This window comes from Oncorhynchus clarkii, chromosome 25 (genome assembly GCF_045791955.1).
Source record: "Oncorhynchus clarkii lewisi isolate Uvic-CL-2024 chromosome 25, UVic_Ocla_1.0, whole genome shotgun sequence".
Lineage (NCBI taxonomy): Eukaryota > Metazoa > Chordata > Actinopteri > Salmoniformes > Salmonidae > Oncorhynchus > Oncorhynchus clarkii.
In genome coordinates this window covers 21,727,757-21,744,837 of record NC_092171.1, presented here as the reverse complement: position 1 = coordinate 21,744,837, position 17,081 = coordinate 21,727,757, and the positions used below count along the sequence as shown (strand labels likewise).

At 42.5% G+C, this 17,081-nt stretch overlaps 1 protein-coding gene across 1 annotated transcript in view; it reads right to left on the bottom strand.

The window, feature by feature from the left end:
- LOC139383261 (kinesin family member 15) overlaps positions 1-17,081 on the bottom strand; it is an 86,343-nt gene that overhangs the window by 33,944 nt on the left and 35,318 nt on the right. The window contains exons 4-6 of the mRNA XM_071127707.1: positions 10,912-10,998; positions 10,502-10,786; positions 9,387-9,740 (exon numbers count right to left, since the gene is read on the bottom strand). Coding sequence (XP_070983808.1) covers positions 9,387-9,740; positions 10,502-10,786; positions 10,912-10,998 — 726 coding nt within the window. The remainder of the gene's footprint in view (positions 1-9,386; positions 9,741-10,501; positions 10,787-10,911; positions 10,999-17,081) is intronic.

Below are 17,081 nucleotides of genomic sequence, written 5' to 3'. Positions count from 1 at the left end.
TGACTTTGAAAAATAAACAATACATTTCCATAACAAAATAAATTAAATACACGTCTCTTTTAAAATGCATATAAAATGACTACATCTATATCAATTGTTGTTGGATTGGACTGCAGTCCCAATGGTGTTACATATATTCACTGCAACACTGGGGATAGTTTTGACCTCATACCTCTAGCAAAGATTCTATAAAACACATACAAAAGGCTAGTAGTGGTGGTAACCTAAGTAACATTTGGATTCCGACAGTGATATGTAGCGAGTCCAGTCAAACAGTCAACATTGGCGCAATATTATTCTTTGCAGTCTTCGATATGGACATGATTCAAATATCCCCCAAAAATGCTACCTATCTATTTTCATATAGCCCTTCGAGGCCTTCAGGGGTGACTGTGAGTGAAATGAAACAGGATTATTGATGGACATTAGTGGTCAGGGTTAAATGGATGTGCATTCAAACAATGAAACATTTTTTTTTCATCAAAGGGATGACCTGAGTATGAGTGTAAAACCAGCCCTCTTGTATTACATTCCATGCGTCCTTTAACATCATCACCTAGCAGAGCTTAAGTACTGTATCTTGTACCCTACAACAGGTTTAGAGGTAAAGGTCTAAACTGACCCTAACCCCTCTAGGTTATTTGAGATGGGTAAACAGCACAGTTACTGATGGATATGGGTTGTTCCACGAAATGAGTGCCTCTTGAGTACAATATTGGATTTTATAAACCTGTTATAATAAATGAAATACCCCTTTCATATAGACAACTTGGAGAATCTCTCCATGCATCCTTTGTGACTTCTAGGAAGATTTTAACACACTTAACCCCAAGATTTCACCAAGTTTTCACCATCAATCTTAAACCCTAGTTATAAACTGAGGGATGTGCCTAGAGAAATGTAACCACTCTCAAATTCCTAAACGGAGGTATGGATGCGAGAACTGACCATCCATTATATACAAATTCATGTTTTGAGGCAATACAGGTTTTTTTCTTTACATTTAAATTTTTACAAACATTGGAGTAAAATAAGCTTATCTTTTGGGGTTCTGATGGGGTACGACAGCTAAACTAAGCTCGTGAGGCATTTATACGTTATATTATTATTTTTTTAAATGTATGAATATACCCTGAGTATACAAATTAGGAACAATTTCCTAATTTTGAGCTGCACCCGGTTTTGCCCTCAGAACAGCCTCAATTCGTCAGGGCATTGACTCTAGAGTTCCACAGGGTTGCTGGCCCATGTTGACTTCGGTGCTTAATTTGAGCCGGATCCTGCTGGAACAGGATCATAAACGTGACTGGATGACAATGATTGATATCAACATTAGGGCTGTTGTCGTAAATAATTGAAATCGGCTATGTGTTTTGTTTCCTTGCTATGATTTGTTTCCTTGCTATGATACTAACCAAAGGCTTTTACCAACATCCTAGATTATAATTTTCAGACTAGCTGTGCCACGAGTCAGTACGGAAGTTGCAGCGATGAGACAAGACTGTAACTACAAATTGGGGAGAAAAAGGGTAAAAAAATATATATATTTTAAAAAGTATATAAATAAATAATTTTCCCATTCGGAGCTCGTTTTTTTTTTACCGATTTCCTAGTTGTCTTGAATGTACTGAAGTTGGAAATTTCCCAGCTCTGAGTTCTCCAAGTTCCCAAACGCGGAATTGAAAAAATATATGCAAAAATCTCCAGTCATGTAAAATGATGTAGAATCGCATGAAATGCGTTTATAAAAGGCCCAAAAATACCTGGACCCTTGGCCACAACATTTTGCCTATGTGTGCAACTTCTGTAAGTGCCTCTACTCTACGTCACTACGTAAATGTGATGATATGCATGCGTGATTTTTTTCTCATGTGTTCAGGTACTTCAGAGCTCCCCAGGTAATTCCCCCCTTGACACAAACTGGTGCACCTGCACGTACTACCATACCCGTTCAAAAGCACAATATTTTGTCTATCCCATTCACCCTCTGAATGGCACACATACACAATCCATTTCTCAATTGTCTCAAGGCTTAAAAAACCCTTCTTTAACCTGTCTCCCCTTCACCTACGCTGATTGAAGTGAATTTAACAGGAATTTAATAAGGAATCATACCTTTCACCTGGTTAGTCATGGAAAGAGCAGGTGTTCTTAATGTTTTGTGCAGTGTACATCATTAATTTAAAACTCCAAAAATGGATGTAGCAACTAAGAATTCTAGCTTTAACTCTCGAGATGGGAAAACTTGCGTTGGACTAGTAAGTTAGTAGTAACTGGAAGGTTGTAAGTTCAAACCCTTGAGCTGACAAGGTACGAATCTGTCGTTCTGCCCCTGAACAGGCAGTTAACCCACTGTTCCTAGGCTGTCATTGAAAATAAGAATTTGTTCTTAACTGACTTGCCTAGTTAAATAAATAAAAAATATTTATAAGATGTAAAATTAAATTTAAAAAAATACTTCTCAAAATGCACCAAATTGGTGGAACGACCTCTCAGTAAGTCTGAATAGCTGTTAACACATTGCAGAATCCCTCGGGGATTTGTGTACAAAGTGCACATCGGGGTTTGATGTCTTTTAGTGGTGTTGATATGAAACAAGTTGCACCAAGGACCAGGCAGGTATGCAGGTACAACCAGAGAGCTGTTCTCTGAGGTTCAGTCCACAGCTCAGACCCTCACTGTACGATGCCATTCTTCAGAGGCGCAGAGACATTACATTTGGTCCTCTGTAGCTCAGTTGGTAGAGCATGTTTCTTGCTTCATCAGGATAGTGGGTTCGTTTCCTGGGACCACCCATACTTAAAATGTATACACGCTAGACTATAAGTTGCTTTGGCTAAATGGCATATATTATTATATTTGGCACATGGCTAACACTGAAAGTGAATGTGTTGGTGCACCTTCCCGTCCACGTGGGAGTGGATGTGAGTGTGGATGTCTGGGTAGATTTTGGGGTAGATTCTGGGGGGTAGGGCAGAGACCCCCTGAGTGAGGAGAAGCTGCTGCTGAGCCAGATACTCCTCATAGTTTATGGAGCTCAGGCAGTCCTTCTCTGGGCTGGAGGAAGTGGAGAAGTGGGCCACACAGCTCCTGTCCCTCTCCTGGTAGGGCAGCCGGTGGGAGGCCTGCAGGACCTGGGCAGCCGCAGCTGGAGTGCTGGGAGGGGAACAGTGCTTCTTACTCTGGCAGAACCACAGTAGCACTGTACCGAAGATGAACACCATGCTAGCAGGGATGCCGATGATGACAGGCCAGGGTAGGGTGCTGGAGGCTGGGGTGAACATCGGGGGGATGGGTGGCTTGGTGTCTGCAGGAGGAGAAGACCCGAAAAATAATGATCAGTCAACATGGAGTCAATCATTCTAAAGTGAGGAGTTACTTTCTTCTCCAACACTGTGTTTTTGCATTATTTAAACCAAATTGAAGATGTTTCATTATTTATTTGAGACTAAATAGATTTTATTTATATATTATATTAAGTTAAAATAAAAGTGTTCATTGTTCATTCAGTATTGTTGTAATTGTCATTATATATATACACATATACAGTTGAAGTCAGAAGTTTACATACACTTAGGTTGGAGTCATTAAAACTCGTAGTTCAACCACTCCACAAATTTCTTGTTAACAAACTATAGTTTTGGCAAGTCGGTTAGGACATCTACTGTGTGCTTGACACAATACATGTTTCCAACAATTGTTTACAGATAGATTATTTCACTTATAATTCACTGTATCACAATTCCGGTGGGTCAGAAGTTGACATACACTAAGTTGACTGCCTTCAAACAGCTTGGAAAAATCCAGAAAATTATGTCATGGCTTTAGAAGCTTCTGAAAGGCTAATTGACATCATTTGAGTCAATTGGAGGTGTACCTGTGGATGTATTTCAAGGCCTACCTTCAAACTCAGTGCCTCTTTGCTTGACATCAAGGGAAAGTCAAAATAAATCAGCCAAGACCTCAGAAAAAACATTGTAGACCTCCACAAGTCTGCTTCACCCTTGAAAGCAATTTCCAAACGCCTTAAGGTACCACGTTCATCTGTACAAATAATAGTACGCAAGTATAAACACCACGCAGCCGTCATACCGCTCAGGAAGGAGACACATTCTGTCTCCTAGAGATGAACGTTCTTTGGTGCGAAAGTGCAAATCCATCCCAGAACAGCAACACCTTGTGAAGATGCTGGAGGAAACAGGTACAAAAGTATCTATATCCACAGTAAAACGAGCGCTATATCGACATTACCTGAAAGGCCGCTCAGCAAGGAAGAAGCCACTGCTCCAAAACCGCCATAAAAAGCCAGACTACGGTTTGCAACTGCACATGGGGATCGTACTTTTTGGAGAAATGTCTTCTGGTCTGATGAAACAAAAATAGAACTGTTTGGCCATAATGACCATCGTTGTGTTTGAAGGAAAAAGGGGGAGGCTTGCAAACCGAAGAACACCATCCCAACCGTGAAGCCCGGGGGTGGCAGCATCATGTTGTGGGGGTGCTTTGCTGCAGGACGGAATGGTCCACTTCACAAAATAGATGGCATCATGAGAAAGGAAAATTATGTGGATATACTGAAGCAACATCTCAAGACATCAGTCGGGAAGTTAAAGCTTGGTCACAAATGGATCTCCCAAGTTGAGAATGACCCAGAGCATACTTCCAAAGCTGTGGCTGTGGCTTAAGGACAACAAAGTCAAGGTATTGGAGTGGCCATCACAAAGCCCTGTGTGTGTTAGAAGGGAGGCCTACAAACCTGACTCAGTTACAACACCAGCTCTGTCAGGAGGAATGGGTCAGATTTCACCCAACTTATTGTGGGAAGCTTGTGGAAGGCTACCCGAAACGTTTGACCCAAGTTAAACAATTTAAAGGCAATGCTATCAAATACTAATTGCGGGTACGTAAACTTCTGACCCACTGGGAATGTGATGAAAGAAATAAAAGCTGAAATAAATAATTCTCTCTACTATTATTCTGACATTTCACATTCTTAAAATAAAGTGGTGATCCTAACTGACCTAAGACAGGGAAATTTTACTTGCATTATATGTCAGGAATTGTGAAACACAATTAAATGTATTTGGCTAAAGTGTATGTAAACCTCAGAGTTCAACTGTAGCTACACATCAGAGGGTCTTGGTTGATTAATTAAATCACTGCAGTGGGTCAATACTACATTATTCACCAATGCAAAGTTCACAAGAATCAGTGGATGAAGAAAACTGGAAACAAAGAGGAGTTTTATCATGTTCCTTACTCTGAGTAATCTTGGATTACATGCACTGAAAATATTAATATCTCCCTGTACAAGACAATATATCCCTGTACAGGACATAATCCCAGGATATTGGGGATTTGAGAAAGCCAAATTAAGGTTTAGGGGAGCTCTAGTATTAAATCAATTATATTTGTCACGTGCACAGTTTACAGCAGGTATAAATGGTGCAACGCAATGCTTGTGTGCAAGCTCCTGCAACATTGCAGTACGATGACCAATATAAATAATGATAGGGCCATACAATAAGTAATAGAATAGGTAGTATGTGTAGTAGTAATCTGAGGAGTACACAATATACACTTGTGGCCAGTTTACATCTAGTACTGGGTCGGAGCCCCCTGGAGCCATGAAGAGATGCACCTGGTCAACAACAATGTTCGGATGCGCACTTTCGTGCGTGAAAAGCCCAGGAGGCTGGCAGTTTCTGAAATACCGGAACCAGCCTGCCTGGCATCGACAATCGTACCATGCTCAAAATCGCTTAGGTCACTTGTTTTTCCCATTCTCACGTTCAATAAAACAGTAACTGAATGCCTGTCTACCTGTTTTATCTAGCAAGGCACAGCCACGTGACTCACTGTCTGTAGGAGCAAACCATTTTCATGAACGGGGTGGTGTACCTAATAAACTGAGTGTATACAGTAGAAATTATGGATGTGCTAAATTATGGATGAGGTCCAAGACAGAATTTTGTCGAGGCACAGATCCGGGGAAGGGTACCAAAACATTTATGCAGCATTGAAGGTCCCCAAGAGGACAGTGACCTCCATAACTATTTAATGGAAGAAGTTTGGAACCACCAAGACTCTTCCTAGACGCTGTCCGCCCGGCCAAACTGAGCAATTGGGGTAGAAGAGCCTTGGTCAGGGAGGTGACCAAGAACCCGATGGTCACTCTGACAGAGCTCCAGAGTTCCTATTTGGAGATGGGAGGACCTTCCAGAAGGGCAACCATCTCTACAGCACTCTACCAATCAGATCTTTATGGTAGTGTCCAGACGGAATTCACGCCTCTGTAAAAGGCACATGATTGCCCGCTTGGACTCAGACCATGAGAAACAAGATTCTGTGGTCTAATGAAACCAAGATTGAACTCTTTTGCCTGAATGCCAAGCGTCACATCTGGAGGAAACCTGGCACCATCCCTATGGTGAAGCATGGTGGTGGCAGCATCCAACAGGACAACAACCCTAAGCACACAGCCAATACAATTGAATGTTCTTGAGTGGCCCAGCCAGAGGCCAGACTTGAACCCGATTAAACATTTCTAGAGAGACCTTAAAATAGCTGTCTAGCTCCCCATTCAACCTGACAGAGCTTGAGAGGATCTACAGAGAAGAATGGGAGAAACTCCCCAAATACAGGTGTGCCAAGCTTGTAGCGTCATACCCAAGAAGACTCAAGGCTAAAGGGTCTGAATACTGAATATGCAAATGTGATATTTCAGTTTTTTATTTTTTAACAAATCTGCTAAAATGTCTAAAAACCTGTTTTTTTCTTTGTTATTATGGGGTATTGTGTATAGCTTGATGAGGGGGGAAAACGATTGAATCCATTTTAGAATAAGGATGTAACATAGCAAAATGTGGAAAAAGTCATGGGGTTTGGATACTTTCCAAATGCACTGAAGTCTTTAAGATACAGGTCTAAGCAGGTGGACAGGTGGACAGCAGGGTTAGCTATTCAGCAGTCTGATGACCTGGTGGTAGAAGCTGTCTTGGAGCCTGTTGCTCCGAGATACAATACTCCGATACCACTTGCCAGATAGTAACAGAGGTAACAGGTAACAGAGGCTCGGGTTACTGGAGTCCTTGACGATCTCCCAGGCCTTTCTCAGACACCGCCTGGTGTATATGTCCTGGAGGGCAGGGAGCTTGCTCTCAGTGATGCATTGGGCCATCCACATCACCCTCTGTGGAGCCTTGCAGTTGAGGACGGTGCAGTTGCCATACCAGGCAGTGATGCAGTTGGTCAAGATGCTCTTGATCTAAAAAAAATATCCCAATGCCCCAGGGCAGGGATTGGGGACATTGCCCTTTGTAGGGTGCCGTCTTTCAAATGGGTCGTTAAACGGTTGTCCTGACTCTCTTTGGTCCCATGGCACTTATCGTAAGAGTAGGGGTGTTAACCCCGTTGTCCTGGCTAAATTCATACCATCATCCCCATCTTCGAAGTGGCTCATTCATCCTCACCCCGGTCCTCTATGATGTACATGCCAAGAAAGTTTAAGCTTTTGACCCCCCCTGGGGGGCCCCTGTGTTGAGAGTCATCATGACGGAAGAGATGTTGCCTACCCTCACCACCTGGCGTCTGCCTGTCAGGAAGTCAGGACCCTGAGCTTAATGATCTTAGAGGGAACTATGGTTTTGAAAGCTGATCTGTAGTCGATGAACAGCATTCTCAGTATGTTTGGAATGGCTTGTTTCAGGTTGCAGAGGTACTCATTTGAAAGATCAATATAGGGAGTTTGTGTGTACAGTCGTGGCCAAAAATTTTGAGAATGACACAAATATTAATTTTCACAAAGTCTGCTGCCTCGGTTTGTATGATGGCAATTTGCATATACTCCAGAATGTTATGAAGAGTGATCAGATGAATTGCAAAGTCCCTATTTGCCATGCAAATGAACTGAATCCCCCCAAAACTTTTCCACTGCATTTCAGCCCTGCCACAAAAGGACCAGCTGACATCATGTCAGTTGATGAGGACAAGGCTGGAGATCACTCTGTCATGCTGATTGAGCTCGAATAACAGACTGGAAAATTGAAAAAGGAGGGTGGTGCTTGGGATCGTTGTTCTTCGTCTGTCAACCATGGTTAACTGCAAGAAAGCACGTGCCGTTATCATTGCTTTGAACAAAAAAGGGCTTCACAGGGTAGGATACTGCTGCCAGTAAGATTGCACCTAAATCAACCATTATCGGATCATCAAGAACTTCAAGGAGAGCGGTTCAATTGTTGTGAAAGAAGGCTTCAGGGCACCCAAGAAAGTCCAGCAAGTGTCAGGACCGTCTCCTAAAGTTGATTCAGCTGCAGGATCGGGGCACCACCAGTACAGAGCTTGCTCGGGAATGGCAGCAGGCAGGTGTGAGTGCATCTGCACGCACAGTGAGGCGAAGACTTTTGGAGGATGGCCTGGTGTCAAGAAGGGCAACAAAGAAGCCACTTCTCTCCAGGAAACATCAGGGACAAACTGATATTCTGCAAAAGGTACAGGGATTGGACTGCTGAGGACTGGGGTAAAGTAATTTTCTCTGCTGAATCCCCTTCTGACTGTTTGGGGCATCCAGAAAAAAAGCTTGTCCAGAGAAGACAAGGTGAGAGCTACCATCAGTCCTGTGTCATGCCAACAGTAAAGCATCCTGAGCATCCTGATTCATGTGTGGGGTTGCTTCTCAGCCAAGGGAGTGGGCTCACTCACAATTTTGCCTAAGAACACAGCCATGAATAAAGAATGGAACCAACACATCCTCCGAGAGCAACTTCTCCCAACCATCCAGGAACAGTTTGGTGACGAACAATGCCTTTTCCAGCATGATGGAGCACCTTGCCATAAGGCAAAAGTGTTAAATAAGTGGCTCGGGGAACAAAACATAGATATTTTGGGTCCATGGCCAGGAAACTCCCCAGACCTTAATCCCATTGAGAGCTTGTGGTCAATCCTCAAGAGGCGGGTGGACAAACAAAAACCCACAAATTTGGACAAACTCCAAGCATTGATTATGCAAGAACGAGCTGCCATCAGTCAGGATGTGGCCCAGAAGTTAATTGACAGCATGCCAGGGCGGATTGCGGAGGTCTTGAAAAAGAAGGGTCAACACTGCAAATATTGACTCTTTGCATCAACTTCATGTAATTGTCAATAAAAGCCTTTGACACTTATGAAATGCTTGTAATTATACTTCAGTATTCCATAGTAACATCTGACAAAAATATCTAAAGAAGACTGAAGCAGCAAACTTTGTCGAAAGTTTTATATTTGTGTCATTCTCAAAACTTTTGGCCACGACTGTAAGTGATGGGGAAGGTTTTGAAAGTTGGATTTTTGGGAGGCCAGGTTAAAGGTAATGATGTACTATATGGCTGGCATCCTGGCTCTGGTCTTACCTGGCAGCACGGTGAGGAAAGCACTGCGGAAACTGTAGCCCATGGTGTTGGCACCCAGACAGATGTACATGCCAGCATCCTCCTCCTTGGCGCGGGTGATGAGCAGCTTGTTGAGGTAGGAGCCATCAGGGCGTGACCACACCTCTCCCGTGGGCAGCACCACAAAGCGATGGTCGCCGACCTCGATGGTGGAATTGTACCGACTCTCCTCGTTGGACTCCACACGCTTGAGCCACTGGATGACCGGTTTGACATCGCTCCTCACTTTGCACTGGAATGAGGTAGTCCCCCCATAGTCCACTGTGGTGTTGACCGGGTGAGTGCCCGTCAAGATGGGTTTGGAGTTGGTCCGCTCTGCAGAGAGACATAATGGACGAACTGTCACAACTATTCCATATTTCAACAAGGCTGACTCTCTGCATGTACCAGCGTAATGGCAGTTATTGGCCTCAGGCTTAGAACTTGTAACAGAGAGAGACGGAGAGAGAGAAATACCACATGTAACACAAGAAGTATGTGTGATTAGTTTCCTCTCTCTCTGCTCCTGGTTGTACAGGACACACATCTCAGGGGGAGGAGGGGTTCAGGGGGGTGGGGGGCTGGCAGACAGCTGGATCCTAATCAGCTCAAGATTGGAGGGGCTTGTGGTTGAGCAGCCACCCTCCTCCTCCCCCACACACCAGAACACAACCCTCATTCTCAGACCTGCCTTCTCAATATGCTTCTCATATACGTACATGATTAGACAAGCACATTCATCCATGGAGTAGGGATATGAGTAAGACTTACTGATCAAACACAGCCGTCTGACGAAGGTAGATCAGAGAGCAAGGATCTCCAAAAGGTTATGGTTCCTCCTCAAATCCAGACCCGACATTACTATGATTACGTGGCAATTGTATCAACGTTCACATTGAGTTTCCATCCATGATAGCCAATATATCATTATCACAACGTCCATAGAACTCAGTCTGCAGGACTGTGATACAGTATATAATACAGTATTTTATGGTTCTTTCCCCTGAGGAGTCTACCTCATACATTAGCAATGAGATCTTGGACTGACTCGTTAAGTGTATTTATAACTCAGGCCTCTGTGACTGTATGACACTTACGTATGACCTCCACTTTGTAGGTGGCGTTGATCTCCCCGGCTTGGTTGGAGATTCTGCAGGTGTACTTGCCGCTGTTCTCCGGGGTCAGGTTCCTCAGGCTCAGAGTCCACTTCTTCTGGCGCCCCTCGCCAACCTCGCGCTCCGTCAGCGGCCTGTCGTCCTTTAGCCACACAAGGTCTGGCCGAGGGTTACCGCTGGCTGTACACTTCAGCCGCACAGAGCTCCCCACTGGGCGGGCAATCACCCGTTTCCTCATTTTAGCAGGCTGTGTGAAGCGGGGACGCACTTTTGGAAAAGGAGGAAAGAGAGTTTGGGGTTTACTACTTTGCAGAGGTGGATAACAGAATCATAAAATAAGACTCAATCTAATGCAAATAACTTCAGTAATGTTGCTTTTTTTATGATCTTACCTAGTTTTCCTGATAGGTGGTCAGGGTCATACTCTGAGTCCACCCCACCAGGGACCCCTGGCCCAGTCTTATCAGCACCAGAGTCATCTATAGGGGAAAAGGAACAGAACATTTATATTTTAACATTGCAAAGAAAATATGCAGCATATAATTGAACATGGTATAAAAGTTATGCCCAATACTCACACAGGAAAGGCCTTGGAGGTCTTAGCAGAGGGTGATGACAGAGATATGAAGTAAGCCTATTAGGGTTTCACAAGTGTTAAACTAGAAAGACTTCTGCCGCCATTTGGGCTAACATCAACTGGAGTGACCTTCCAGTTCTGATCTCAGAGGGGTGTTTTTCTTAGTTATTTCAACGCGGTTTATATAATTCATTCACATTCAAAGCTGAACACTATCAAATATGTTGTTATTATGGAGTAGACACAAGTTGTTAGTCAGATTCACCTCTCCTCTAACTCAGGACACAATTATGAGGCTTATGAGTATTCCCTTACAAAAAAAGATTGCCGTTTTGAAACTGCAGTAAAAGTGCAGTAACTGCAGTCGACTGTGGTATTTTGAACTGAACTGCAAATTTGCTGCAGTAAAAAAAAACAGTGTTATTTTGGATGCAGTATTTTCAGCATACTGCAGTTATACTGCACTCTAATTGCAGTTATACTGCAGTGTACTGCAGTTATACTGCACACTGACAACAATCTTTTTTCGTAAGGGATTCAACAAGCAGGGGAAAAATGTTTCAGTTGAATTCAATGCTTTTTGTTTCACACTTTTTACATTTTCATTGACATGGCCCCCAGCCAAACAGGCACAGTAAAACACGCTTGGCTCCATCTGAGTAAATTTAGCATTTATAGGATACACTGAGGGGGTACATGCTAAGGTCACACGCTGTAACATTTGGGAGGAATATGATCAGTTTTCATAAGTGCAGCTCAGAAAGACAGCTGTGGAGTTGATGTCATTGACTGACTGACTTCATGTGGTGGAGCTAAGACACGGCTTAGTGAAAATATTATCAATGAAACATAATAGATCATTTGTAATGCATATCCACTTTGTGAGGTAGACATTGATGAATTTTTGGAATGTATCATGTTCCTTGACAACTACTACCATTCCTCAGAATACCAAACATTATGACCAATTATAGAAGTTCAACCAAAGCAGAGCAGGGTGTCAGATAGATAGATTACACATGCAACTACTGCACTGAATCACTTCATGCTAGTAGAGTCATTCACAAGTTTCAAATATTTTCAAATATACCAGCACTGAGCTTGTCAGTTCTAACATTGCCTACTTACTAAAGCTTCACATTCTGAAGTATCCACTATAGAATTCTGATATTGACGTCAAACACATTTCATAAATTAAGTGAATGTGTTACTCAGTACATAGAAAATACTTCTTATGCGGTACATTTCATAAACAAATATAAAATGTATGTTCTATTGTCATATACCATGGGTCCCCTAACCTTTTTGCCCACAACCCCCTTTTGATATTTAACAAAAATGTGCGACCCCACCATGTAAAAAAAGTGATGTAATCAACGGCCATTATTTGACAGTCTACTGTAAATCAATCCGACAATACTTTGGACTGTATTTCAATCTGAAGATAGTATGGTTTGAAGTGACTGAAATGCATCAGAAAGGTATTGCGAAGTTGTGAAGACCATCAGGCAATAACATGTTGATATTCTTTTCCCCACAGTCTGATTTAGTGCCTGGTCTACTGAGTCCTGCACGGCATGTGGGCATTGTAGAGGGAAACAGAAGACACATACCACTGGGGGAAAAAATTATGAATCAACGTTGTTTCCAAGTAATTTCAACCCCAAAAATCAATGTGATGACATTGAATCCAATGTGGAAAACTAATTGGATTAACAAAAAGTCATCAAAGTAAGGGGTTTTCATCTTTTTTTCACACAACATTTAACCTAAATCCAATGACATGATGAAATGCTTTGTTGATTTCACTTTGAATTCACGTTAGTTGACAATTCAACCAAATGTAAATCAAAACTAAACGTTGAACTGAAGTCTGTGCCCAGTGGGATACGTGTTCCTAAGGGATGGGGTCATAATATTTTGTAGCTTAAACAGTTCAAAAGATAGAGCAACATTTGTAGGAAGAAACAGACACAGCTCTGTTTATTATAACCACATCTAGCGGCTATCAGAGGATACTGATGTTACTTCTATGAACCAAGCACAAGTTTTTTATTTTATTTTAGAGTTTCTCTCACGACCTAATTTTCAAATCAGGCAACCCCTAGTTTGGGAAACACTGCCATACACCTTGTACAGAGCCTGAACCCAGTGTAGCCTCCAGTAAAATGTGTCCAAATCCAGTTTGGCGCACACTCTGCGTTTGAATGGGGCAGGTAAAGGGACCAGATGGGGCTTCTAACCCCCCACTCCAGGCACCCTCCGACTTTCCCCAAACCTCCCAAAGCTGTCTATGGTTCTCTGGGCACAAAACTTCCATTGTCTGTCACCTCCAGCACCAGGCCCAGTCATGATGTCATGACTATTACAAACAAAAAAGTTACTTGGCCATTTTAAACTGGAATAAGAACCATAAAGTCCCCTGATGTCCAGTATTGAAGGGCTTAAACTGGCCAACTATAATAACCCATTCCCTTTAAAAAACACCCTCTTTTGGAAGATATATTTCTCTGCTGCTCAGTTGGGCTCTCCACATTCCTCCCGGTTCCTGAACTTCCCAATCCAAACAGAACACGGTCCCACGCTGCCCGGATTTTCTTTTCACATTTTTTTTGTTCCTGAATCTCTTTCCTCTCTATTTTCTTGAGGTCCTTAGGAACAATGGTACCCTTTATGAGTCTGGGCCTAAACTACTATCCTAGGCTGCTATTGTCTTTACACAATGTTGGCTCACTGGACCTGCAGACTGGGGGAAGGCAGGACATCTCAGTGCTGCTACATAGTTGTTATTGTTGGAATACTGAAAAATACAATTATCAGTAAAAGGAGAGGACTTGCAGGCCTCCCTGTCAACCCTTTTTGTGTCCTCTCTCTCTCCTTGAGAGGGGCCCTATCCTCCCTCATCAAAGAGTAACTAAGAACAGCAATCCACTCGGATTCTGCAGGACACAACTTTCAAGCGATAAAACATGTAGACTACTTTGTATTCCAATTGTATTACCAGAATGGAATATAACTTCTAAATGAACACAGCACATTTGTACATTTAGAGATGGAAGGGAAAGGCAAACACCCACACACCCACGTACCCAGACACATTCAGTTACAGACATAATGTTGGGAAGACAGGCAAAGTAAACGGCTAACAACAACCAAAGAATCCATTGAAACTATCTCTCTAGCCTACTGTACCACTGGGTCTGGTGCCCTCCCTTCTTTCTCTCCTCTTCATTCACAAATCCAGACAAAGGTAATAGGTCACTCTCACTCCCTGGCCTTGAGCTTCAACTGAATCTCAGGAAAATGCCCCATCATTCTGTGGGTCACAATGAGTTTCAGATCTGAGTCATATGCATGGTTTCTGGGTAGCGTCATATTAAAAGGGATTTCACTATGAATGGTATTACTTGGCAAACTGCATTTCGTCAGCCGGTGATTGTCAAGCAAATAACTGTCGGTCTCACGGTAATTGACAGTGATAAACACATTTAGCATCTACTGGCTTCCACACATAGCCTACAAGCTACTGATGCTGACCTTTGGAAGATCTACATTTTAAAAAGTCTAATAAATCCATGTAATATAGCCTACACCTTCACAACAAATCCATTATTTATTTTAGACAGGTCTAAAGAAGCATGATATGAAGAAAATGTATCCTATTTCAGAAGAACAGAATAGCATACTCTGAGTTGTCCTTATGTTAGGTCCTGATCTGGCTATGATAGATAAATGGCTGTGGGCTACACTAGTTCATTTAGCAGACAAGACTTTCTTCGAATTCCGTTGCATTATTTTATATTATGTAGAATACAATTTAACAAATATTTTCTCCAAACAATTTGAGGGAGTGCGCACATACATCATCAAACAACCACCATATGTTATCAGCCACACATAATGCAGTGTATCTGGACAGTCAACAAAGTCTGTACTATCACTTCCACTACAGCACTTCTACTATCACTACCACTGTACTATAGAGATTTAAAGTATCCATGTAGAAATGAAGGCTACCATGATCCTCTCTCTGTTTACATGGTCTGTGCTGTGTCAACACCGTGTTACAATATAAACTTTACACCATGCTAATTGTAAAAAACGGATCAGTGTAGATTGTGTATCTGTCTGTCTGTCTGTCAGTGTGGCAGTCATGTCCCTATCTATTCCAGTCCACCAGCAGGAGGGGTGAGGGTGGGGTGGGGGGTGGGGTGGGGGGGGGGGGGGGGGGGTAAGAGGGTCGGGTGGGAGTCAGTTGTCAGGAGACCACCCCAAACAGAGCACAAACAGCCAGCTGGGGCGATTGAGGAGGCGCCATGTTGCACTGGCTGACCAGATTCTTGGGATAGCTCAGGGGAGGACAGGCTGCCCACTGGCCGATTTGGAGAAGGATTGCTTCTACAGCCGTGGCTGGATGGGGAAACACCCTTATATCACCAGGACCACCCCCTTTTCTTTCTCTCACTCTTTTATCTCTTTCTTCCTTCCACATCTTTCATTTCTTTCTTATACCCCTATCCCATTGTTTCTCCCCTACTCGCCCTCTCCTTCTCCTCCCTGCCCTTCTCTCTTTATGTCTTGATTAAAAAGTGTGTTGTTCACTACGGCCCTTGAGCTTCAAAGCCAGCCAGGATATTGAACAGCACTCTTTCTGAGCTCCATTAAAAATAATCCACTCAAATGATGGATGCTGTTTGCAGAGCTACCCTGGAAGCTAGCCATTATTACACCTCCCATTTACAACACTTCAAATAAATCATCTCTCTGAGAAGTCTACCAGCCTTCCCCACCAGGCATTGAACTATATACAAAACACTATTAAAATGCCTAATAACTAGGTACATCAAGAGGTACAATCATTTCACCATTGATTGGAAACGTTCCGCTCACAATAATTATGGACCATTCTACCGTTTTTAGGCTGTCAGTTCTCCCAATGTATGACTTCCGTCCTGTAAATGTTTTAAAATGAGGCTCCCCTAATCTCCGTAGCCAAAAAAGCCTCTGACTGCACTGCACGCCTGATAGGACTATTATAAAAACAAACAAACTGGTGATGTGTGCCAGTCCCTGGCTGGAATGATGGATTAGAGAACGGCAAGGAGAGAGAGAGAGAGGAGAGCGAGGGAGAGGTCTCTGTGGTCTTACAAAACAGATATGTGGAATGACTGCTGAGAGACTAGTGTTGGGTTGTCACGCATTCACCACAAACAGTGGGAAAGAAAAACAGAACCAACTCCATCAGGCTTAAGAGCGAGGCCAAACAGTTTGTGATGGAGATCAGAGAGAGTGAAAATAATGGTGTTCAGTTTAATAAAATACACATGAGAAAACAGTATCCCTCAAGAAAAAAAAATGCCTTTGAACTTTTAAAGGTAAGAGACATCTCTGTCCTGTGTGGGAGTAGATAGTAATACAAGCAGGCATGTTGAACTTATCTTATAAACCTCCCCCTGTTTCAGCACTACTGAAAGCCTAAATACTTTTCATTTCATCAAACTGCAGATGCCAAGCTAGATAAATCAGTTTTGAGTTAAAAACACTACTACAGTATGTAAAGCAGCAGGGTTGGAGAGTAATCTGATTACAAAAAACTTAAACTGTAATCAGTTACAATACCAGCAAAACATATTGTAATCAGGTTACAGATACTTTTTAAAAACTAGATGATTATGTCTTGGATTACTTTTAAATTCAGAAAGGATGTCTGCAAAAAAATACCCTATGACACCTTTTTTTTTTCACCTGTTTTCTCAATGACATTTAATTCAGCATTGAAAATACGTTTGTTTGTTCTATCTGAGCGAGTCTGACCACAAATCAGAAACAACTATGATAACACACCAAATGTGTTTGATGGATCCTTCTTGTTTTCTTCGAATGCCTCTTAAGGGGAAAGTAATCCAAAAGTAACGTTAAGTAATCAGATTACGTTACTGAGTTTGGGTAATTACTGATTACAATTTTGGATAAGTAGGCTAACTA